Raw genomic sequence first — 23,869 nt, 5'->3', positions numbered from 1 at the left:
AGGGAACTTCATCATGTACAGTTTGGAGAGCATATAAAATGGAGCCACTTTCCCCAAGCCTGACCTAGCCCCGAATGACCAATACTTTGTATGACAGGAAGTGAAAGGACCTAGTTATTTTAGCTTTTCTGTTCTGAGAGAAAGGGTTCCCATAAGCCCAGATTTGAGAATGGAATTATGTAGAGTCCATTTGCCCTTTGTAATATACATATAATATGCTTAATATATGGTATATAATATACAATGTAAATATTAATTTGACTTTCGATCAATATGCTCAGATGAAAATTCACAAACATTCTTACACAGGCTGTTTTTGTCCCTGTTTTTCCTCTCAAAGTCACTTGCTCCTCAATTTAACATTATATTTTAAGCCTCTCAAACCACAATATTCCAGACTTTTTTCTGTCCCTCCCCCCACCAACCACATGTACAGTTTACATTCGTATAGTCAGAGGAAAAAACAAAAAAAGCTAAATAACCAAGTACAAACCCCTATGTCCTGCAGCCAAAAGGAAGGAGTTATCTGAAAAGCTTCTGGTTCCGGTAAGAAATCATCTTGGCACCTTCTTCGCCCCCAAAGCCTTCCCAGAAAGCCCTGCATGAACTCTGGGTCCAGACTACCTGCCTTCTGACCTCTGTCTTCATTCCGAGGTCTTCTTCAGTGTTCTAGAGGATACCCCCAGACCAGACCTCCCTTGAAATGACAGCTCCCGACTCCTGTCCTTCTGTGAGGGGCCAGGACACAGTATGACCACCCACCTTGAGGCAGGACCTTAAACAGGGCAATCACCTGCCTCTCTCTCCAGCCACCGTTAGTCTGCCTCACTGTAACAGCAAGCACATTGCATCTCCTTTAGTCTCCTCACCCCGGTGCTTCTGCACCCTTGGTCACACTGACCCCATCACCTGTCCATCCCCTCACTGTCAGGTCTCTTGCTCTCTTCCTCCCTAACTCGTCACACTCTGAAGCTACTCACCCCCTTCCCACAGTGCTGGAAAGCACCTCAATCACTGATAAACTTGCCTTCACAGTAACCTTCTGCATTTGCTTTTCATTCCCTCCATCTTCTGGCCGTCACTGAGACCTAGGGCCCTCCTGCTGACACTGCATCCCTGGCTCCTGCACCCATTCATTTGGAGAAGTCATACTCGGCCCCGTTCCTCACTGCTGCTCCCAGGCCCCCCTCTACCACCCTCACTCAGCGACCTCTCCTCCAGCTTCTAAGCTACCTACTCTGATGCTTCCCTGTCCCAGGGGAGTGGCTGGTGTGAGTCAGTGACTGGGGACCAGCCTTCTCTTGCTGCTGGTTCACTGGGCCTCATCAAGGTTCTTACTGTCTTAGATCATGGTGACAACTGTATTTCTTACATATATTTGCTATTTTTCAGAGGTCTGAGAGGTGCCGAGGATTGGAGAGTTCTGTTTTATCTTACATGCTTTTGGAATTACTTTGGTTAGCCGGGTCTTCCGCAATGATTTGTTTTTAAAAAGTGTTTTTGCTGCCTTTTGTGTTTTTTAACCTCACAGTAATTTCTGAATGTATTCCTTCCCTTCCCCTCACCTAGTGAGCTTTCCCTTTGTAATGAACAAAAGTTTAGCCCGACCAGCTCTCTCTGAAAGCATATATAGCATATCATGCCCAGTCTTCTTCCACCTTCCCAGTGAAAGGAGGGAGGTGCATTTCTCCGTCTCTTTCTCCAAGGCCATCATAATTGATCAATGGTCATTATAATTACGCAGAACTCAGTTTCATTTTATTATTCTTTTTTTGGTGACATTGTTGAAATAAACGTGTACATTTTTCTTGGTTCTGCTTTAAGTTCATACTCTAATTTTTCTTTAAATTTTGCTTTGCAACCCCCTGAAAACAACATGTCATGTGTACCAAATTTATGAAATGTATATAGCAATGTGAACTATGACAACTTGAAAAAACTATTCAACAACGAACAAGATAAAACAATATATTAACTCCAATTGCCCTCCAAAAAGCAAAAAAAAAAAAAAAAGAAAAAACAATATATCCATTCCGTAGCTTTTACTGTAACCCTCTACCTATGCATCAGAACAGGTGCTGGCCAAAAGGCTAGGCATTGGACAAAGGCAATAGCAGAACTATTTTCTCTACATTGGGAGGCAATAGCTTTTACTCCTACCTGACTTTTCTCTCTTCTCTGGTAGCATTTTGATTTTTTGAAGTTTGTTTGGATAGATTTTGATCATAATGAAGGCAGACACTTTGTCTTATTGTGTTTTTCTCAGTGTTTTGGCTAAGCACCCATACAGGCCTTGTACAAAATAAATGCTTGTAGGGGGCGGCTAGGGGGTTCAGTGAATAGAGCACTGGCCCTGGAGCCAGGAGGACCTGAGTTCAAATCCAGCTTCAGATACTTAACACACAAACTAGCCGTGTGACCTTGGGCAAGTCACAACCCCAATTACCCTCCAAAAAGCAAAATAAATTCTTGTTAAACTTTTTTTTTAATTTTGTTAAATTTGAACACTATGAAAAAGATAATTTTGAAAAGTAGACAGATCTGGAGATCCAAAACTAGACATTAGCATTTTTTTTCCCCTCCAACCTGAAGATGGTTAGAAGAATGTAGTAAATAGATCAAATCAATACATTAAGCATTCTCCTCCACCTGAAACTAGCTGGTGTTGAAGCTGGTTTAAACTTTTACAACTAATTCAAACACACCTTATAGTCACTTAATACCCTGAAACTCAGGGCAAGTTATTCTCGTTTTGAGACTATAAAAGGACAGAACAACAAGCTATGCTCACTAGATAATTAAGCTAGACTTCCCTGTGCCCACAGGTCTTTAACCTCTCAGTGCTGTCTACTGCGGCCTACTGTATAAGGTTATTTAAAACAAATCACAGCAGAGGACAGAGATGTGCACAGATAAGAGGTGAGGTTCAAAATATGGGTACTCTCTTACAGATCTGTTAAACCCCAAAATTCACAAGATAGATAAGGAGGCCTGAAACTATAGTACTAAATGGCTCTGGTTGCCAAATAGAAGGATGTGTTCATCTGAACTGCACCCTCCCACAAGTATGAAATTAGCATGTATAGGTAAGATGGTCCAGCTATCTGATCTTCATGTGGTGATCTATAAAGAAGCCAAGGAAACTTTAAGAACATAGCCTTGTGTATTGTAAATAGGTCTAGTAGCTTCCCATTCAACAGTCTCTACTTTTTACAAAATTAGCATTAACACACACACACAACACAACCTATCTCTGTGAGTGTGTGTCTGTGTATCTATCACCTTCAAACACACAAAAACACACTGTTATTTGCTCATTCAAATGACAGGACATTCCAAAGACTGGGATTCAAACTGAGATCTTCTGACTAAATACAAGTTCTCTCTACTTTATCGTAGAGCTTAAATTTGACTTGTCTACCCTATTGTGATCTGACTCAGATTTCACATCTGATTGACTTTCCTAAGCTTGGCTTTAGACTCAGACCCTGGCTTTGCATATCTTTAATTCTACTCTGTTGGCAACATGCCAGTTCTCAGCTTTGATCTTGAATTTTCTGAACCAGGGACTTATGAGTCTTCTTTTTTACTCCTTTCCTTCCAAGAGTGTCTTTAAATACTGTTGTCTTTAGTAGTGTTTCTTTTTACTATGTCCCTTCATTGTTATTTGACATCTCAGAATAGACCTTAACTTCTTCCATGTGTGGGGTCCTTGTCTTTCCTGAAATCATCTGCTCTAGTACTATTTTCAGTTCCCCTCTACTCTCACTCCATCCCAAATGAACTGAAGGTTGACCCTTTATCTAAGCTAGAAACAGTTGCCTGGAATAGACAACTTGCTTTCTGAGTTAGAACGTGGGTTTAAATTTTGACATATGAGAAATTCAACAGGAAGAAAATGGCTTGGCTTGCAAAAAAGAGAAATTTTATTTTAACACAAAAATTTCCAATTAAAAAATCAACATGACAACGGATCATTGTTCTTAATCTTAGATTTCTGCCATATTTACACTCCAATTTCCTCAGGACTGAGCAGTTTCAAGTAATAGAGTGCCATGGTGCAAAGAGAACTGCCCTTGGAATCAGGGACCAAGCGCAGACTCAGACACTTAGTTGTGTGACCATGGACAAGTTACTTTACTCTTTTATGAGTCTTTGTTTTCTCATTTGTAAATTGGGGATAATACTTGTACTACCTACTTTACATGGTTATTGTGAGGTAAATGACTTGTAAACATTAAAGCTCTCTCTAAAAATAAAGTTAGCTTCTTGATAAAATGCAACCCCAAGAAATAATCTAACTTTGTATTTCTTCCAGTACCTAGCAGAATATAGTAGCTGCTTAATATACAGTGAATGAACTAAAAGTAAGGGGAAAAAAGATTAAAAACTAATTTGACTGATTTCACAAAAATTATTTTTATTCAAGCTTTGAATCATAAAAAACAAAAACAAAACTGCAGTAACATAGCCATTAAAATACTATTACTCCTAACTCATTTACATTAAAGCTTTAAATATCATTAAGTATATCCTTTTGTACAACTACATAAGATAGCACACAATCCTTACTGTAACAGATGAAGAGAATGAAGCCAAGAAGTCAAGTGACTTGTCATATCACTAATGGGAACTCAAATTTGGGTTCATAAGATTCAGACTTGACAGAGATCTTGGAGGTCACCTTGCCTATATCACCTTATTTTACTGATCAAGAATTGGACACTGAAGTCGAAATGTTAAAAAGGTTTTAAGTGGCAGAGTCAGCATTTGAACCTGGGTATTTTTTTTCCCCTTTTGGGAGGGCATTTGGGGTTAAGTGACTTGCCCAAGGTCACACGGCTAATTTTTGTGTTGTGTCTGAGGCTGGATCTGAACCCAGGTCCTCCTGACTCCAGGGCCGGTGCTGTATTCACTGTGCCACCTAGCCACCCTGAACCTGGGTCTTTTCAACCCAGGTCTAGAGCTCTCGCCACCACTCCATACTGTCTCCCTCCCTGAACTGCCCTGTGAGTTTAAGATTCAAAGAAAACCAGGGTGGGCCTCTGTAAATCAAAGTAGGCGTAATCTGGTTCTGTGGCTATGCTAGTACTAATGAAGATTTTCATAGGAATATGTTCGAAGTTATGGAGGAAAAACCGATCATATTTTCTGCAAGTGGATGCTTAAGAAATGGGGAAGACATTGCTAGAAAAAGACCTATAAACCCAGTCAAGGTCAATGCAAACCTCAAGAGTCAGACCGGCATGTAGGGGTGGAAGGATTTTTAAAATCTATTTTCAAGGCTATAATTAATCAATGGCACTGGTTCAGAAAGATTACTGAGGAAGCAAAAGGCACAAAATGGCCAACCGCAAGTTTATCTGGTACTTGTAAAGTCCAAACCATTACATTCATTTGATAAAAGCTAGTAAATAAGATGAGTATTAGCAGTAGCTCTAAACTAGCATTCAGTTTAAGTATTGACTAGTGGATGGAGCACTGGATTTAGAGTTGGGGTACCTAGCTTCACTTATTAGCTAGGTCACTTATTAGCTGTGTGGCCCTGGATAAACTACTTAACCTCTCTGTGCCTGTTTCCTCATCTGCAAAATGCAGGGGTTTAGACTCAAGGGCCTCTAAGGTCCTTTTCAGCTCTAAATCTACAATCCTATAGAATCTTTAATCCAGATGCGATGAGCCTTGTGATCACTGTGTAAAAGTCCGTGTGATATTAATGTTGCACATGTATAGAGTGAATACACGTCTACAATGAATATATGTGTATATCGATCTATATCTATACACACACAGACACACATTCTCACAGGCATCCAAATACATACAACTACAGCTATTCAGCAGTTTAATAATAAAAGTTAAACTGTTAGGATACTCTTTAATATGTGTCCTTTACAGGGGCTCACTAAATGGCTAATGCCATATGCAGAATGCATCGGTGTGTGACAGGATTCAGAACAGGAATAGATCCTGGGTGTCAGCTTTAGTCCAACCAGCTTATTTACACATCAGAAAATTCAGAGACAAAAGGGCTAAGATTCCAACCCAGGTCTCCTGCCAAATAAGCCAGAATTCTTCCTCCTGTTCACTGTGTGACTCTGCTTCTGGCCATTCTACCAACTCGCCTTGTGTGCTTTACACACTGGCATTTCTCATAGTAAGGAACAATAAACCTTAACTTTCTTGTGTGAGCTATGTGAAAGAATACGCTAGGGTATTAAAGAACCTTTTCCTTCTCTTTAAAGAGCTTTCCAGCTTCTTTATCTCTTGCCAAGATAAGTCCCACTTTTTAGTGACCACATGCTACTACAAGACTTTGCCAGAATTCTTGGGGTCACACCTGCTTAATTCCTTTGAAGCTGGTCTGAAGTAGATACAAAGTAATTTCAGGTAGATCAAGTACTAACAACTTAGGGAAACCAGGAAATGCCATGAATAAAAGGTTGCATTGGCGTTGTTGGGAAGAAAATTAAGGGTTTTGAGAGAATCTGAGAAGGGAATGCAATCCAAAATGAGGGGTGTCTTGTGAAGAGGCCTGGAGGTGGGCGACCAGATGTGATTTATGGGTAAGGTAGGGGGGAGCCAGATTTGAAGGGTTTTAATTGCTAAGCTGAAAAGTGTTTATTTTATTCGAGAGGAGTTGGAAATTATTAAAAGTTTTGAATTGGTGGGTAGAGTGGTCACATGGCAAGATCTGAGTTTCAAGAATATTCACTAAACATTTATTAAAAGCATACTGTGCTAAGCAGGAGAATATTGGTCTGATGGTTATGTGGGAGATTGTGAACTTTACACCAAACTAGCTCTCACTAACACAAAGATGAGGAAATTCCAATGAGCAATTTCCACAACTTATTGCTTAATACTGGTAGATTTCAAGGCTTTTGGTCTAACTAGGGGTGAGGAACCTGCGGCCTTGAGGCCACCTGTGGCCTTCTAGGTCCTTGGATACGGCCTTTCCACTGAGCCCAAGTTTTACAAAATAAATCCTTTTATCAAGGGGATTTGTGGCCTCAAAGCCACAGGTTCCCCAACCCTGGTCTATACCCTGAACCTCAGCTAGCTGAAGAAACCTAAACCCAAATTGGTGAAAACCTCCAAGGCAGTTGCACCTTTGTTATAGGGAAAGTCCTAAAAGATTTCAATTCAATCTGTTTTTCCCTAGGAGTCCTATAAAACAATTTAAAACTTTCTGAGGAGAGCCCAGCACTGCTTTCTCCTTAGGGATCCCTCTGGAATAGTCTGTGGGTGGGTGACTAATGTAGCCTTCCTTGATCCTGACCCAATAATAATATTGAGCATATACATAGCACCTTAAAGTTCACAAAGCACCCTATTATCTCATTTTATCCTCACAACAACTCTGGGAGATAGGTGCTATCACTGTTCCTATTTTTACAGATGAGGAACATATGGAAGACAGAGGGTAAGTGACTTGAGCAGGATCACACAGCTAGTAAGTGTTGGATATGAACTCAGGGTGTCCTGAATCCAGGTCCAGAGCTCTGTCTCCTAGTTACCCATGGTAACAGGACACATCCCATAAAATGCAGACAACAGAAAAAGTGGTTCAATCTCTTTACTGATCTATGTTGGAAAATAAGGCACCAGGCCCATCTGAAAGAATCTAAATCTGGTGTAAGCCAGTCCCAGACAACATGTATTTCCTATTCACCTTTCATTAATCACACTAAATTACCTAAAAATACTTCAGCTAGTCCCAAGTGAGGGAGAGGAAATCTAAACGGGGAGGGCATGGGATGTTAAGAGAAAGGGAGCTAGAAAGGAAAGGCTATAGTAAGACCCAAAGTTTTGTGCCTTTATTTTGCAACCAGATAGCAATTGTAGGCTACTAATACCCACAAATTACTACACCCTCCATTCTCACCTGTCACAACAAACTCCTTTTCTGACAACTGTCTTTTTTGCTTTACAACCCCCAGTACACCTCATATCTTCAGTCATAGCAGACTCCTTGTATGTGTTTAGAGTCACATAAGTTATAAACTGAATAATTTCCAACTATTTAAGCAAGAGAAACTGGGCATGTAAGGGAAGGTCATAGTTACTTAACATACCTTTTTAAAAAAATATATAGAATGAAGAAAATCACAGAATAAGAAAATTCAGTGAACTCCTTGCAATGACATTCTGAGTCAGTCTTTGCCATTAAATAAATAACAAAAGTCAAAGGGGCCCATTATTGGTTCTGACTTTTTTAGCTTAGAAAAAAATAATGCCAAATAATCACATGTGGACCTTTGTCATACCTCCTCCCTTTTCGCTAGTTATAATTCATCATCAGGGAACTTGGTGTTAAGGTTAGTCTCTGTAAAAGCCCCAAATTGATGGATTTTCATTTTTTCCCTCCAACTAATAGCAAAAAATCGAGACAGATGCACACACATATGAATCTACTACAAAAGCTAGTGTTATTAAAAAAATTGCATAGAATTTATTTTTAAAAGGGAAGCAAGCAGCAACATAAAAATGTTAGTTGTTTTAATAGTCTCCTTATAGTCTGAATAAAATTAAGATTTTTTTTGCCATAAGTTTTATTTTTGTTTGGCAGTCCTGCTGTATATAGCGTAATCAGACATCTAATGCGACCTCCTCCTTTCCCCACTGCGCTGTTGTTGAATTCCATTACCACAAATGGAGAATACTGCATGTGCAATGACAAGACTATGGAGCAGCAAGGAAGGAAGCCATAGCTGGGGCTGCCCAGGAACCGCACTCTGACACTTGACCGTGGTCAAGTCTCTTAATCTCGCTGAGCCTCTGTTTCCTCCCCTGTAAAAACAGGGACAATGTTGGGCAGATCAAATGAGAACGTGTGCAAAAGGACGCAGTGATTATACAAGCTCACTCCAGTGGTTCGCTTAGGGTTGATAACTCTATCAGAGCACCGACAGGAAGGGTCAGAGGTCTCTCACACCAAACCAAGACCACCATTCTTCCTTCAGAAATTAATGAGACAGCAACAACAACATTCTGGTTTTCCTTCATTAGGCCTTGAGGCGAACTGTTTTTTTTTATTAAATTCCAAAACTAGATAAATGCCGTACGTGCCTATATCTGGCAGGGCAGAATGCAACAGGAAAATGTGGTTCTAAGCCACCTGCTACACTTACATGAGATTAAAAAAAAAGATGTTGGGGCGGCTAGGTGGTGCAGTGAACAGAGCGCCAGCCCTGAAGTCAAGAGGACCCGAGTTCAAATCCGGCCTCAGATGCTGTGTGACCTTGGCAAGTCATTTAACCCCAATTGCCCTGCCTTCCCCCCTCCAAAAAAAAATGTTAAAAGCAGAATGGTTTTTATCTGGGGGATCCGGATATGGAAGACAATAGAAATCAATCATACCTGAGAAAGAATCCACGTAAATGCACACCAGTGAAGCAATCTGAATGGTATCAGTATGTTGCAGGACCGGCTCGTACGGACACAGACAGACAGACAAGGGCCCTGTTGGCAGAGGGAGGCTCCTCCTACTCACCAGTTGCCTGACAGATGAGGTGAAAGATCCCATGGGCGCTAACACGCTGTGACTGGTCACTTAGGAAAGGCGGCAACAACGTGACCGCTGGGCTTTCTGTGCCAGAGCCCACATCAAACTGGGTGCTGGTGGATGAAGGTGAGCCAGTCCCCACACAGGACAAAAAGGAGGTGCCAGTAGGAGGGAAAGGTATAGGAGATGAGGCTGTGACAGAAGAGGACAGAAAAGAAAAAGGGCACTGAGGAAAAAGTTGTAAGGAATGTATCACATGCCAAAGAAACATGAAGAAAATGATAATCAGGAAATGGATATGGGGATGATTAAGAAAATCGCACTGGACTCTCAGTCCTTGCCTCCACTCATAGCTCGCTATCCCACCCTCGCACACTGAGACGGTGAGAGGAAAAGCCCTTTGGAAACCGCCCCCCAACTCTCCTGCCTCTGGCCCATGGGGGCAAAATGTCTGATGGAGATTCTGCTGCAAGAAGTTTCACCCAAACAAAGGATAGAACAGTTTATTATTTATTCTGTCACTTCTCATACATAAACAATTCAAAATAAAAAAATAAAAAATGAATCTTATAAAATATACACTGTTCACACTCAGAGGATCCAAATTAGATTAAACTGGAAAATGAGTTCAAATGTGCAAACGTGCACACACACACAGCAGGGTTTATTGCTTCTTGCTATGAAAAATGCCTAATTCTGAAAGATATTTACAAAAAAGAGAAAGTGTAAAGCAAACAATGATTAAAACACTATCGAACAATAAAACCTGTACAAAGAGCTGGGGTGAAATAGTTGTGGAATGAATTAATAGTTTGGTTCACAGGCATTTTTTATTGGACAGTTCAGCCACTCAGTTCATTGGTCAATTCCCAACTTGTTTTCAGGTAGGGAAGGGACTGAGTGACAAGTCATCTGAAAAATCTAGGGTGGGTGAGATTTAAGCAAAAAGGGCCTTTTCCACTCAAAACCCCTTATTTTCTTTCTTTCTTTTCTGTTTCCTTGTTTCAGTCATCTGATGGCTCCAGTCTCTATAATGAATCCTCAGCATCAATCCTGCAGCTTCATTTCCACAGGGCTGGCCATCCCTAATCCGTCAGCAAAACTTGGGAACAGAGGCTGGGCTGGAACATTCTTTTCACTCTTGCTCAAAATCCACAAATGTGATAGTCTTCTGAATTTTTCAATTTGTTTTTGTTGAAAAACGTTTTTAAATGAAGAAAGAAAACCTTTCTGAGAACCATGCTCCCCTCATAAAGAGAAAGAAAAAATTACTTCTGCTCAAGAGGTTTTCTGTGCTAAATGTCTAAAAGCAACATAAAAAGACAATAGAGATTTTTTAGTAAGCAAGTTTCCCTGAGACTCTTATGCAAACCAAACCAGATTTTACCCCAGATTTGATCTACAATAAAATCTAGGAGATTCAGCAGCATCTAAAAATTAAATTACTAGCTATGTGACTGTCAACTTATTTAATCTCTCTGAGCCTCCATTTCCTCATCTGTAAAATAGAGATAATATTGTTATGAGGATCAAATGAGAGACTGTATATAACTAAATTAAAACACTATTTAACTAATTTAAGATGACCTGATATACTAACAAATAAAACTAAAACATAAGGAACACAATCAGTGAAAGCAAAGTTAAGTCCCAAATTGGACAATAACCTATAATTTACCAATCTGATAAACTAAAATTTCATTTCCAATCTGGAATTAAATTATTTCTTTTTAAAAGGCTGCTACGAGGGGAAGCTGAAGGTAAATCTCTTCTCATGTAGACTGAAGTAAAGTCAATCTTTTTGTTTCTTTCCCTTTGCTAGGAAAATACTGAAATAAATCAGTAACACACTCTATAGCTCTCCAAGATTATTTGATTTGACAATGACCATTTTCCTAAAAAGGAAAAGAGGGAAGAAGGAAGAGAGTTGGGGAGGGGGGTATGGGGAGGGGAAGAAAAGGGGGAGAGAGAGAGGTGGATGGATGAGAGATCCAGTTAAATAGAAACATAAAGAAAAATGGTTTTCTGAAGAATATGCATTCTGCCCTAGGAACTAGGTTTTAGATGAAACTGAATCACTGTGTCTAGTGGAAAGCCCTCTGGCACAGGGACTGTCACAACCCAAAGACTTCTGTGCCGTGAAGAGCCACAGCTACCTTCATTACAGAAAGAAGAAGTTCTCCTTCAGTCACCATCGGCATCTGAGTCAGCGTATTTCAGCTCACACTTAACATCAAAGGGCTTGTCTTTGGCAGGAAGATCATCTATTTTCTGAGAATCCTCTCTGTCTGTCTGCATTTTGCTCGTTAGGGTGTCTTGTTCGGTCTCATAGCCTGTGTCCAAGGCCAGCTTAGGCTGCTCTCCATTTTGGTGTGAAAAGCTCCCTTGTTCCACCAAAGTTTCCTTCACACTCTGCTCACAATCAGAAAAGTCAGACTTGTTTTTCTTCCTACCCAGTAACATAACTGAACGAAATTTTAAACACTGTTCTGGAAGGTAACCCTTATAGCAGTTGTAGGAGAAGAGACAAAGAAATAGAACAAAGAAAAATAAAAAGAGAAACATTAAAAAGCGATTATCATTTGACTTTAAGTACAGGCTCTTCTCCGAATGAACTTCGGGGACAGATTGGATGATGATTTTTGGTTCAGAGACTGTGCTTGTTAAGACGGGGTTGAAAGGCTGGGTCACTACACCTGAAGTCGTCACCCACATAACTGACATGGCTGAAGTCTGAGCAGTAGGCCCTTTCGTTGTCATGCCTGACATTTTTGGGGCAATCCCTTTACCTTCTGTTTGTGCTGCTGTCAAGGCAGGGCTCACAGTAGTAGTGTGGGAGATCTTTTTCACCTCCAAAACATGCTTAGCAATCACTTGAGAGAATTTCTTATTCTTCACCTTTTCTTCAGATAAACACTGATAAACCCCACTGTCCCCTTCCGATAAGTTGAATATGAGCAAGGCCTTCCCCAAAAGGCGGTACTTCGGGCTCTCCACCTTCAGCACCCCATTCTGGAACTTCCAAATGACTTGGGCCAAGTTGGACTTTTGAGAGCACTTTAGTTCTGCTGTGCCTCCAAAATGCAGCAGGTAATTTTCTTTTACTTTTTCATCTTTATCTGGAATATCAAAATAAATATGCAGAATATCAGTTTCTTAAGTTTTTAATATTCCATAATACACAAAATGACATTTTAAGTTACAATGGCTACATGTATTCTCCCAAATAACTAAGGAATTAATGTAATTTGGATCTTCCCATTGATGGACTTGTTCCCTGTTTGACTGGTACGATGCTGAAATTTTTCTATCATAAACTACTAAGAGCTCAGCTTATTTGATTAGTCAATCATGATATTCCTTTACTAACCCAACTAGAGAGGAGTTCCCACCTGCTAAAGGGATTAAAGGACATAAACAAACTTGTTTACACATTTTAAAAACCTAATCTGGAATTAACTGGAATGGGAGTGTCAAAACCCAACCCTGACATATGCATGATGAGTCAAGGAAGAGCTGGGCCCTTGCTAAATTACACACAGAAACTCAAGGCTATCTATAGAAACAGCAACTCAAATTTCAAAAAAAATTTTTTTCCCCAGGTAATAATTCAAGTATCAGGAAATGAATCAGTCAATAAATAGTTCTAATAGTTTTATTGGTCAACATTTTGGGTCAGCAGAACAAATGTTAGGGCATGCTTTTTTTTTTTTAAAAAACTGCTTTTGATTCTTTCATAAAATAATAGTTTTAGAGCTGAAAAGTACCCTTAGAGATCATTTAGTCAAACCTTCTCATGTTGTGATGACTTTTTTCCCCCATAAACCCTATAATATGTACCAATGGGGTAGATATATCTCAAAAGTAGGTGCCATAATTTAGGGAAGAAAACTTTCTTTTTACAAATTAATTGTAAAATGCTTCATGCTTACACTTTTTTTTAAGTGACAGAAATAGTAGACATGCACTGCCTAGACAAACTGATGATAAAATAAATGAAAACAAATATATAAACGAACACCTCCAATTTATCATGAAACCAAAAACATCATTTTGCCAAAAAATGCTAATGTTGAAAAACTTACCAGTACAAGAGGATGCATCACCATTCATTTTTTGAATCAAACTGCTGAAAAGATAATCAGGTTTGAAGTTATTACACATATCATCTTTGGTGAAAACGCAGAAATGCAAATAATACAATCCATCCCTATTGACAGTTCTCCATTTACCTGTTGTTGCCATGTTCTCTGAAAACATCAACACAGGAGGCTTTTCGTGGATTCCACGCACAGTAGGGATCCCTGGCCAACACACAGTCTACACATGTGCTGTGTTTTTCACAGAAAGCAACAGGAGACTGAACCACACCAGAATTGGAACCAGCATAGATAAACTTTTTGCCCTGCAAACATGAAAGGAAAAGGAGCCTAATCATTTGGGGAATATGCATGTTGCTTGATCATAAAAAACTGTTACAAACATTCACTTATCAACCACGATTCTAAAACAGAGCAGGTCTTAATGAAAGCTTGATGACTCAGAAGCACCCGCAGTGCAATACAGAGAAAAGGTCCTGGATCTGGAGGTGGGAGCCTCGATTTGAGCCCCAGCTCAGTGAGTGGCTGGGTGACCTCTTGAGACCTCAGTTCCATATTTGTCAAAGGGGCACAAAAATACACAGCAAGTCACTATGATGATCATATCAAGTGAGATGTTTTGTAACCACAAAATATCGGACCCACTTGTCCAGGCCTAACCTCTTTTCTCACTTCAGTCTCAGAACTCCAGCTGCCTATCGGACCACCAGAGCCAGACGTTCCAATGTCCTGTACCCATCTCAGCATGTCCCCTCAAGCCCTTCTTTCTACCTCACTAATAGCTACTGGGAGCACCCCCATTCTCCCAGTTACCCAGGCTTGCAACCAGGTGTCGGACCAGACACTCTCACCTGGTCTGACCCTCCCCCCCAGCCCCCGCAGTATCTGATCTGCTAAAAGTACTGGTAGTATCTTCTGTACCTGGCCCCTTCTTTCCTCTGACACAGCCACAACCTCATGCCTGCATCACTGCACTTGTCTGCTATTTAGTCTCCCTGTCTTGAATCTCTGTCAAATCAATCTTCCTAAAGCACAGATCTGATCATGTTACTTCCCTCCCTATTCAATAAACTCCAATAGTTCCCTATTACCCTTCAGTATCACATATAAAGTCTTCTGTTTGGTTTTTAAAACCCTTCCTAACCTGGCCCTCTCCTCCCTTTCTAGACCTCTTACACTCCCCTCCACATATTCTAGAACCCAGTGACACTGGTCTCCTTCTGCCCTTACAAAGGACACTCCCATCTCCTGACTCTAGATATTTTAACTGGCTGTCTGGCATGCCTGGAGTTCTCTCCCTCCTTATCTCCATCTCCTGGCCTCCTTTAGGTCCCAGCTAAAATCTTATCCTTTACAAGAAGCTGTTCCTGATCCCCCTTAATGCTAGTTTCTTTTTTCTAAGATTATCTCTAAATTTTCTCTCTCTCTCTCTCTCTCTCTCACACACAAACACACACACACACACACACACACACACACACACACACACACCCTGTTTGCACATAGTTGTCTGTATATAGTTTCCACTATTAGACTGTGAAGTGCTTAATGAATGCTTGTTGACATGATGAATTGGATAAGAAACCCCTATTGCCAACTGCTTCAAGGTCTTTAGTAAAAGGGGACCTACTATTTCTCAAGACAGGTCACTCCACTTTAGGATAGCTCCATGGGGCAGTGTTTCCTTCTATCTCCCTCTCTGCAACATCCACCCATCACTTCTAGCTGCGTCGCCTGAGCACCATCCTCTCTTACCTGCCCATACTTGCTTCCATCTCCTCCTGGCCCCCCTCCCATACACCTATACATATGTATGTGCGTGTATACACATATATACATACATATACTACACATACATAATGTCCTTTCTGTCTTTTTAAAAGTTGTATTGATGCCTTTTGTTTTTTATGCCACTGATATTTTCCGATGTATTCTTTGCTCACTGAAGCCTCTCACTAACAAGGAGAGGTACTTAAGCAAAACCAGCCAATAGAGTGAGCAGAGCATACGATTCTGCATCTGCGACTCCCCTTCCCTCAAGAGGGATGCATCTATCTTTTAGAAAGATCTAAGTTGCTCGGTTCCTTAAGCACCAGATCACCACTTCAGAACGACTTTCCCTTTACCTCTTCAATGCAATTGCTTTTTGTGTGTCCAGAATTTCACTGCTGAGAGCTCCTCAAATTTCCTACACTGACATCCTCTGCAGATTTCAGGCCAAGGCGTCCTTCCTGTTCATTCTCTGAAGCTTTTGAAATTCGCCCTCCCTGGATCTAACATGCATTTCAGATGACTGTCTGCCACATCCCACTAATTTTCTATCACAGATTACAAGATGGAGTGTTTAGCATGGCCTGGATCACAGAATTCCCAGAGATAATTTGTGTAATTTTGAACTCTGTTGCTTCTACCTTTTAGTCGCCATTTAATGATGGTTGTATCACTGAATTCAGAGCTTAAGAGGATGACAGAAAAAAAAAAAACTTCTATCCTAAGATTTCCCTTGATTCACTTAGAAAATATCTGTACACATGAAATGGTTACTGTATTTCAGTGCAAAACAGGTTATTCTTTTTTTTTAACCTTTTGAAAAAAAATTTTAAATTAAATTAAATTTTCAGTTAATTCCTTTCTTCCTCTCTCTACTGCCTCTACCAATTGAGAAGGAAAGAAAAAAGAAAACCCATTACAAATATGTGTAGTTGTACAAAACAAATTCACACATTAGTCATATTTTTTAAAAAAGAAAGAAAAGATATACTACAATTTGCACCCTGAGTCCATCCATTCTCTAGGGGATGGATAGCATGTTTTATTATGAATCCTCTGGAATTGTGGTTGGTCATTGTGTTGATCAGTTATTAAGTCTTAAAGTTAATAGTATTCATAATATTGCAGTTAAACAATATATATTTGTAATATATATAATATTATAATTTGTAAGAGTATAAATTTTTCTCCTGGATCCGCTCACTTCACTTTGGATCAGTTAATACAAATCTTCCCAGGCTTTTCTGAAATCCTCCCCTTCATCATGTCTTAAAACATAATAGTGTTCCATCACACTCATATAACCACAACTTGTTTAACCATTCCTTAACTAAAGAGCATCCCCTCAGTTTGCAATTCTTTGCCATTCCCAAAAAACACTGCTATATTTTTTGTACATATGGGTCCTTTTTTCTTTCTTTAATATCTTTGGGGTGTAGGCCTAAGTAGTAGTATTACTGGGTCAAAGGGCATACACAGTTTAATAGCTTTTTGGGAGTAGTTTAAAATTTCTTTCCAGAATGATTAGACTAGTGACTATTCCTACCACTGGGAAAAATGGAAATGTCCCTCATGGAATCAGGTAAATAGAGTAAAGGAATGATAAATCATTCCCCTACCTTCTTTCAGAACACTGAAGCTATCACGGCATGCTTTAATCTCCTAAAGCCTCTGAGCTTGGCTTTGCAGTTATCCGGATTCTGCTAGTATTCCAAGGTTTGGGGATGCCATGACAATACCACACCATACACTCCCTGTATTTCTCCTTGATTCAACTACAGTGCAGAACTTTCTGGAGGACACCTCGGTGGCTAGTGAACTATGATGGACATGGAGCTATGGTTTGGGCTCAATCTCATCAAGGTTCATGATTTGATTCAATTCCACAGGTACATACTACACTCTAGTCCCTGCTTGTTTGTTTCTTAAGTGTTTACCACTGGTCAGAAGGGGACCTGGGAAAAGCTATGAGAAAATCTGAATCCACTCCTGCTAATATCATTGCAAAAGGAATCCAAAGCAGAAGCATTGGAGACTGAGTCAACAGTATCAGTATCACATGCAAAGGGAAGGTATGTTTTCCCATAAATCAAACAACAGCAATCAGACTTCTATTTCTCAGTAGAAACATAGTATTGCCTTGATTTTCACAATGTTTACAAAGTAGATACAAACTAGAGAAGACAAAGATTTACAAGGATTTTATAGATATTTTGGTTCTAATGAGGGAACTAGTTTTTATATAAATCACTAGAAATAAAATCTAACCTACAGTATGACCAAACCTGTGGTACAGCACTGCTTAAAAAGGAACCCAAGATTGCACACTACACTCCAAGCCTTACTTCTTAATATTAAAAAATTTTTACTTTCAGAGAAAATTTTAATAGAAACCTGTTTCACTCCTCCCCTTTATATAAAGTACTCAAAATTCCAATAATTACTAATAACATAAAAACTTTAAAGCTAGAAGCAAACATAACGCCCATCTAGACTAGAGATGTCAAACTTGTGGTACACTGGGTCACAAAACTCTTATGCGTGACTGGGAACCAGATTAAAATATAATAAATATAATAAAATATAATGAGGGAATGTTTAACAAAATAAATTAAAACATAATATAACATAGACATGTTAATTTGTGGTTTTCTATGTCGATATGTCAATGTACAGCTGCTGTTTCTAGTTGAGTCTGACACCACTGATCTAGACCAATCCTTCACTTTAAAGCTCTTTCATGCCTCTCTAGGTTGGACTTCTGACTCCTCTCCACAGGACTAGAAATTTCCTCACCCTGGACTACACCTCACAATGGAAGTGTCCTCCATCCCTCAGGGTTCACTTTCTGACTGACTGCTTCCTCTCAGAATCTCTAATCTAAGATGGAAGCATAGACCAAAGGTGCCTTCATTCTCTCCCAGAATGCAATGCTGACTCCTCTCCACAGGACTTTACCCCTCCTCTTTTCAGCTCCTTTCTATGTCTCATCCCACCAGAATGCAAACTCCTCAAAGGCCGGGGCCGTCCTTCTTTCTGTTTGGATTTGAGTACTCAGCACTTAGCATGGTGTCTGGCATGTGGTAATCACTTAGTAAATGCTTGCTGACTGACTCAGTGATTTATAGATGAAGAAAATGAGTCCCAGACAGAGTAACACTAAGACCAGATTTCAGGTCCTAACAATTCTGAACAACTGTTCTTCTATATCACCACCTAAGAAAGACATGAACTAAGGCAAGGTTCTGACCCAGTTCTATGATGCAGCTTTGTCTTTACCTTCTTAGAAGAGAGCAAAAGGGTCTGAACTGGTTCAAAGTCTTGGAAAAGTTGAGTTTCTTCAATGATGTGCATCCCATTTTCAGAGCTGACTGCTTTGTGCAAAGCCCCTGTGTCTGAAATAGTCAAAGTCAACGACATCTCAGTGCCATCATTCCAACAGAAGATATAAAGTATGGTAATGGTTAAATGAATTATGGCTCACCAGAAGACTCTCAAAGAAATAATTATAACATACTATTGCTATTTTTCTTAATAGTATTGGCAGCAAACCCCTGCCTCCCCCCAAACCCTCCAATACCTTTCTTTAAAGAGCACAAAGTCCAATTTATTCATCTCAACTAAGGCTCATTTAAAAAGTCACAAATATACACAGAAATCAATTGGCAAAAAGAACTATGCTTAAAAAAGGACAGCTGGAAAACACAAGCATACTGGCTATTTCGGTTATTTTAAAATATGGTTCATCTTTTAAAAATAGGCAAATTTTAAATACTGATGCTGACATAATATACCTATTTGTAAAATGGCTTGCTTAAAGTTATTGTAAGCTTATGATGAAATGTTTTTATATAAGAGTGAAATTCAATTCAGAAAGATTTTGTTACACACTCTTTGCAAGGTACTAGGTGCTGGGGATAATGAGTAAAAAACAGAATGATGTCTAGCCTCAAGGAGCATGCATGTTCCTAAAATATTTCTGATTTGGGGGCCAAATGGTCATATTCCTAAAATGTTGGTGTTTTGACCCAAAAAAGAAAAATGTGTTCTACATTAAGACTAACTTACAGAATGATCCTATGAACAAAATCTGGATATGGAAATAACCCAACGGATGCTTTGGCAACAACAAAATTTCAAGCCATTTTTGTTACAGAAAGGATAGTAATCTGCTAAAGAGTTAAGGTTTTTCTTTCCATATTAAACTTGTTCTTCACTTGGTAAAGTGAATATATTGTGTATGCTTTCTAAAGGAAGTTATAATAGGATCTCAAATACAGTAATCAATAAATAGATATGTCACTAAGTTGATCATCACCACTATTTAAGAAAAATTGGTGTAACTAGCAACTTCTGCTCTCTATGATTATAAGAAATATTTTCAAATTTCAGGATGGCCTATTTTTCATTGTATGGCCTATACTTTCTTCAAAGACTTTGTGAAATCAATAAATAAATCTTAACTTTTTATCAAAATTTTCCAGCAGTAACTCTTTTCCTCAAGAATTTCATTGGTCTAAAGATGAACTAACAGTATTTGAACAGCATCTTGCAAACCCACCTGTGCTAATGAACATGACATCATATACTGTCTTGTCAAGTGCCTGGATCCTATCAACCACAATCTGCGTATAATTCACATCTCTTTTTATTAGCCTGGGTCTGTTTGTTATTGGAAACACAGAGTCATCCATTAAAGGGTGATCTTTCACAAACTGAAGTGTTTTGTCTGGCAAGTTCAAGGAACTACTGTAGTTGGCTGCTCTTGCTTCGTTGTTGATGCACTGCAAAAAGAAAATCCAGGAGAATGATCACAATTTGTTGTTGTTGAGTCATGCCAGTCCTGCTTGATTCTTTGTGACCCCATCTGGGGCCTTCTTAGCTGAGACACTGGAGCGGTGTACCATTTCCTTTGCTGGTTCATCTTACAGATGAAAAAACTAAGGCAAACATAGTTGAGTGACTTGCCCAGGGTTCCATAGCCCGGCGCTTCCTAAACTGTGGTTGCAACCCCATAAGATCCACAGTTTAAGAAGCGCTGAAGGGGTCATGAGTGGAAAAAGTTTAAGAAGCCCTGAATACCTGGTAAGTGTCTGAGGGCAGATTTGAACACAGAAAAATTAGTCTTCCTGACTCTATTCACTGAGTGACCTAGCTACCCCAATGATCATAATATCATCAGCCTTTTTATTAGCCTTTTGATAACAGCTTTCTAAAAGTTATTTATTGGGGATTAACATATTATAATTGTATATTACTTTTAGGAATATTCTTTTTAAAAAAACTTGCAAAAGAAACAATAGTATTTTTAAAAATCCCCAAAATCCATCTTCAAGTAATCAAAAAGCATTATAAATGCTCTTGAAAACACTTTGTTTCAAAATTGTGTATATGAAATTTAATTTTGCTTTTTGTAAAATGCCTATGTATCTGGGTCATTTTCTTTTATGTAAGAAAGAAAAGCATGTTTTAGGCTTTTAAAAACACATCAAAACTCAGTCAACATTTGAATGACCTTCATATTTCTCATTTAATTTCTATCCAGCAATGGAAGAACACTGTCTCTAAGAAAGAATCTAACTAAGCCCAAATAAACTTTGATAAATTAAAATATACATGTTAAGTAGTTTTAAAATTCAGATGAACTCTTGGGGATTTTTGTATTAGGATAAAAAATAATAATATATAATATAGTAAAAGGTGTCAATAACAAGGAACACAGTTTTCTTTTCTTTTACTTCTGTAGCCCACCAATTTATAAGAAAACCACAGCATGTGACTCTAAGTAGGTAATTAATATTTTGGGAAATATCTATCTATCATCTCTTTTTGTGAGATAATCTTCCTCATTCTACCTTTCCCTTCTTTCAATGCATCCTCTTTTCTCACCCCTTCCATATTTTTTAGAGATCAGGTCAGGAGGCTTTAAAAAGAACAAAATCCAAAGAACAAACATCTGTCTATCTTATACACTTGATCGCTCAGAGATCTCAGGGAAGCTTGAAGTGTTCTCCAATGATAAATACTGCAACACAGCTAGTCACATACTCCAATGCCTTTTGGGTCAGCTTCAATTTCTTCAGAGAAGAAAACTCCACAAATTGAGTTTCAAAAAAATAAGATTTTATTTCAAGAAGTTTGGGTAGGTCATTAAAAATACTGTGCAAGTTTACAAAGGTTATTTTCCTCCCCTTAGTCAATTCTGGTACTAGTTCACTGTCCATCTACAGTTTCTTTCCAAGATACATTTACTGATGGACCAGCTCCAAAGGCTCTCTGTCCATTCATTTACTAATCCGTTTGTTTTTTCCTATATGGATTGCTAGATCAAAACTTTTTTGAGGAATTATGTCTCAATGAGGAGGTTTTCCGGTGCTGTGTGGCTTGATTAAATCATTACAGCAGCATATACAAACAGGTGAATCTGTAGTATATCCAAAGAATTCTTCTTCCATTTGAACTCTATTCAACAATGGTAGCAGACATCCTTGGCAAGCAGACATTATATTCTTTGCTTGATATTATCAGACATTTCCAAAAATTCTCTGTTCTCATATTTCAAGGACTCCTGCACAATTTTAACACATGAACAGGAGGTGACATGTTGTAAGGGAAATTTTAAAGGAGGTGTTTTGTTTTGTGGAATCAGATGCTTTTTATACTCTAGCATTGTAGAATCTATATACTTTTTAGTGAATTAGGCGACTGTAAAGATGCGGTCAGTTATTTGTCAAATATCTGTCAAATTATGACTGTTCTCTTTTCATACTTCATCAAGGATGCCCTCAATACATATGTAGATTATTATACTACATAAAAATTATTCTCAAAGATTTAGAAGCAATGGAAAAGTATACATATGGGTAATAAGTCACCAATGTTGTTTGGGCATAAAGATGTCAGGAAAATTTTCAAAGAGTTTAGTAATCCTTATATTCTTGCATATGATGCTAAGAATCAGTCCCTTAACATCTACAAATTATTTCCCCTCTGGCTTATTCCTTTACTATTTATCTTTGGTCTAGTCCTGCTGTTCTACCCATCTCTGTTGTAATTAGTGCCTTTTATATTTCTTCATGCAGCACACTGAGGATGCAGTGGTTTCATCATCATTAATGGAGAAAAGAGTTTGTTACAAAAAAATCTTGACAGATCTATTTGTTCTTTGGATTTTGTTCCTTTTAAAGCCTCCTGACCTGATCTCAAAAAAAATATGGAAGGGGTGAGAAAGGAGGGTGCATTGGGAGAAGGGAAAGGTAGAATGAGGAAGTTTTATCTCACAAAAAGAGGCAAGAAAGGAAGAGCTTTTTATAGAGGAGGGGAAAATGGGGGTGGTTGGGCAGTGCTTGAACCTCACTCTTACTGGAATTGTTTCAAAGAAGGAAGAATACATGAATAAAAAGAGAGAAACACACACAGACACACACTCAGGTATAGAAATCTATCTTACCAACAGGGAAATATTGGAGGGGAAGGGGATAAGACAAAGGGTGGGGAGATGATAAAAGAAAGGGCAGATTAAGAGAGGCAGTGTCAAAAGTAAAACACACTTTTGAGGAAGGACAAGATAAAAAGAGAGAGAAGGGAAACAGAAGAAAATAGGATGGAGGGAAGTACACAGATAGTAAACATAACCATGAACTTGAATGGGATAAAGTCACTCATAAAATGGAAGGGGATGATAGCACAATGGATTAGAAACCAAGGTTGAACAATATGCTTGTTTATGAGACACTTGAAACAGAAAGACACACACAGAGTTAAAATAAGAAGGAACAGAATCTGTTATGCTTCAACTAAAGTAAAAAAAAAAAGATGTTAATAGAAAAAGTCATAAATTCATCAGTCTTTCCAGGCACAAAGTAGAATCCAATTCTTTATTCCAGGAAACAATCCACAAGCTGACAGGGAAATAAAAAATTGCCAAGTCAATCAAATAGGCAATCATCAGATTTTTATGTTGGTATCACCTCTGCATGCAGTATTCTACTCTGCCTCTTTTAAAAAGAGGAGAAAGCTTACTCTATGTTCACCCCGACTTTTTCCTCTACTCACCGCTCCTGGTCGAGGTCTGGGAATCTCTCCACTATAACGGACCCACTTTGTATGTGACTGCTCCACAGTGGCACTCTGCATATATTTTCCTTTGGAGAAAACTTCTTCTACCAGGGACATGTTATATGCACACACTGCTGAAAGCCCCACATTATTCCTAGATAACAAAGAAGAAATTGGTTTTTCTTGATGATAGTACCTTATTTAAGAAAATTAAAACTGAAAAATCTATCTCATGGCACTTACAATTGTGGAGTGAAAACTGCATAAAACACAGGTTCTTTTAAATCTGGAGATTTGAGAATAAAAACATCATTGATCACATTGAAGATAAAGTTGCTCTCTGGGATGGAACAGATTAATCTGGCTTTTAGGAAGGAGGTCCATTTCTTCTGTAAAGTCCTTAAGCCTCCTTGGTCCCCCTAAAATCCCAAGG

General features: G+C 38.9%; 1 protein-coding gene across 23 annotated transcripts in view; it reads right to left on the bottom strand.

Annotated features, from left to right (window-relative positions):
- The window catches only part of SEMA4D (semaphorin 4D), a 191,849-nt gene that overhangs the window by 21,551 nt on the left and 146,429 nt on the right, over positions 1-23,869 (bottom strand). For 21 of the 23 annotated variants that reach the window (XM_069087798.1, XM_069087797.1, XM_069087800.1 and 18 more), the window contains 7 exons: positions 23,680-23,855; positions 23,434-23,590; positions 19,940-20,162; positions 18,658-18,773; positions 13,741-13,913; positions 13,594-13,637; positions 9,998-12,627 (listed from right to left, as the gene is read on the bottom strand). In XM_069087798.1, coding sequence (XP_068943899.1) covers positions 11,693-12,627; positions 13,594-13,637; positions 13,741-13,913; positions 18,658-18,773; positions 19,940-20,162; positions 23,434-23,590; positions 23,680-23,855 — 1,824 coding nt within the window. In that variant the 3' untranslated portion in view covers positions 9,998-11,692. Of the gene's footprint in view, positions 1-9,496; positions 9,701-9,997; positions 12,628-13,593; positions 13,638-13,740; positions 13,914-18,657; positions 18,774-19,939; positions 20,163-23,433; positions 23,591-23,679; positions 23,856-23,869 lie in introns of those variants that run through there. The other 2 variants (XM_069087802.1, XM_069087801.1) reach the window with 2 other exon arrangements.

The sequence above is a fragment of the Petaurus breviceps genome, unplaced genomic scaffold (assembly GCF_028583685.1).
Source record: "Petaurus breviceps papuanus isolate PSGF00001 unplaced genomic scaffold, PetGlider_PUasm1.0 183, whole genome shotgun sequence".
In the NCBI taxonomy this organism is placed as follows: domain Eukaryota; kingdom Metazoa; phylum Chordata; class Mammalia; order Diprotodontia; family Petauridae; genus Petaurus; species Petaurus breviceps.
Note: the sequence above shows the minus strand (reverse complement) of the source record. Positions and strands in the feature narration are given on the sequence as shown.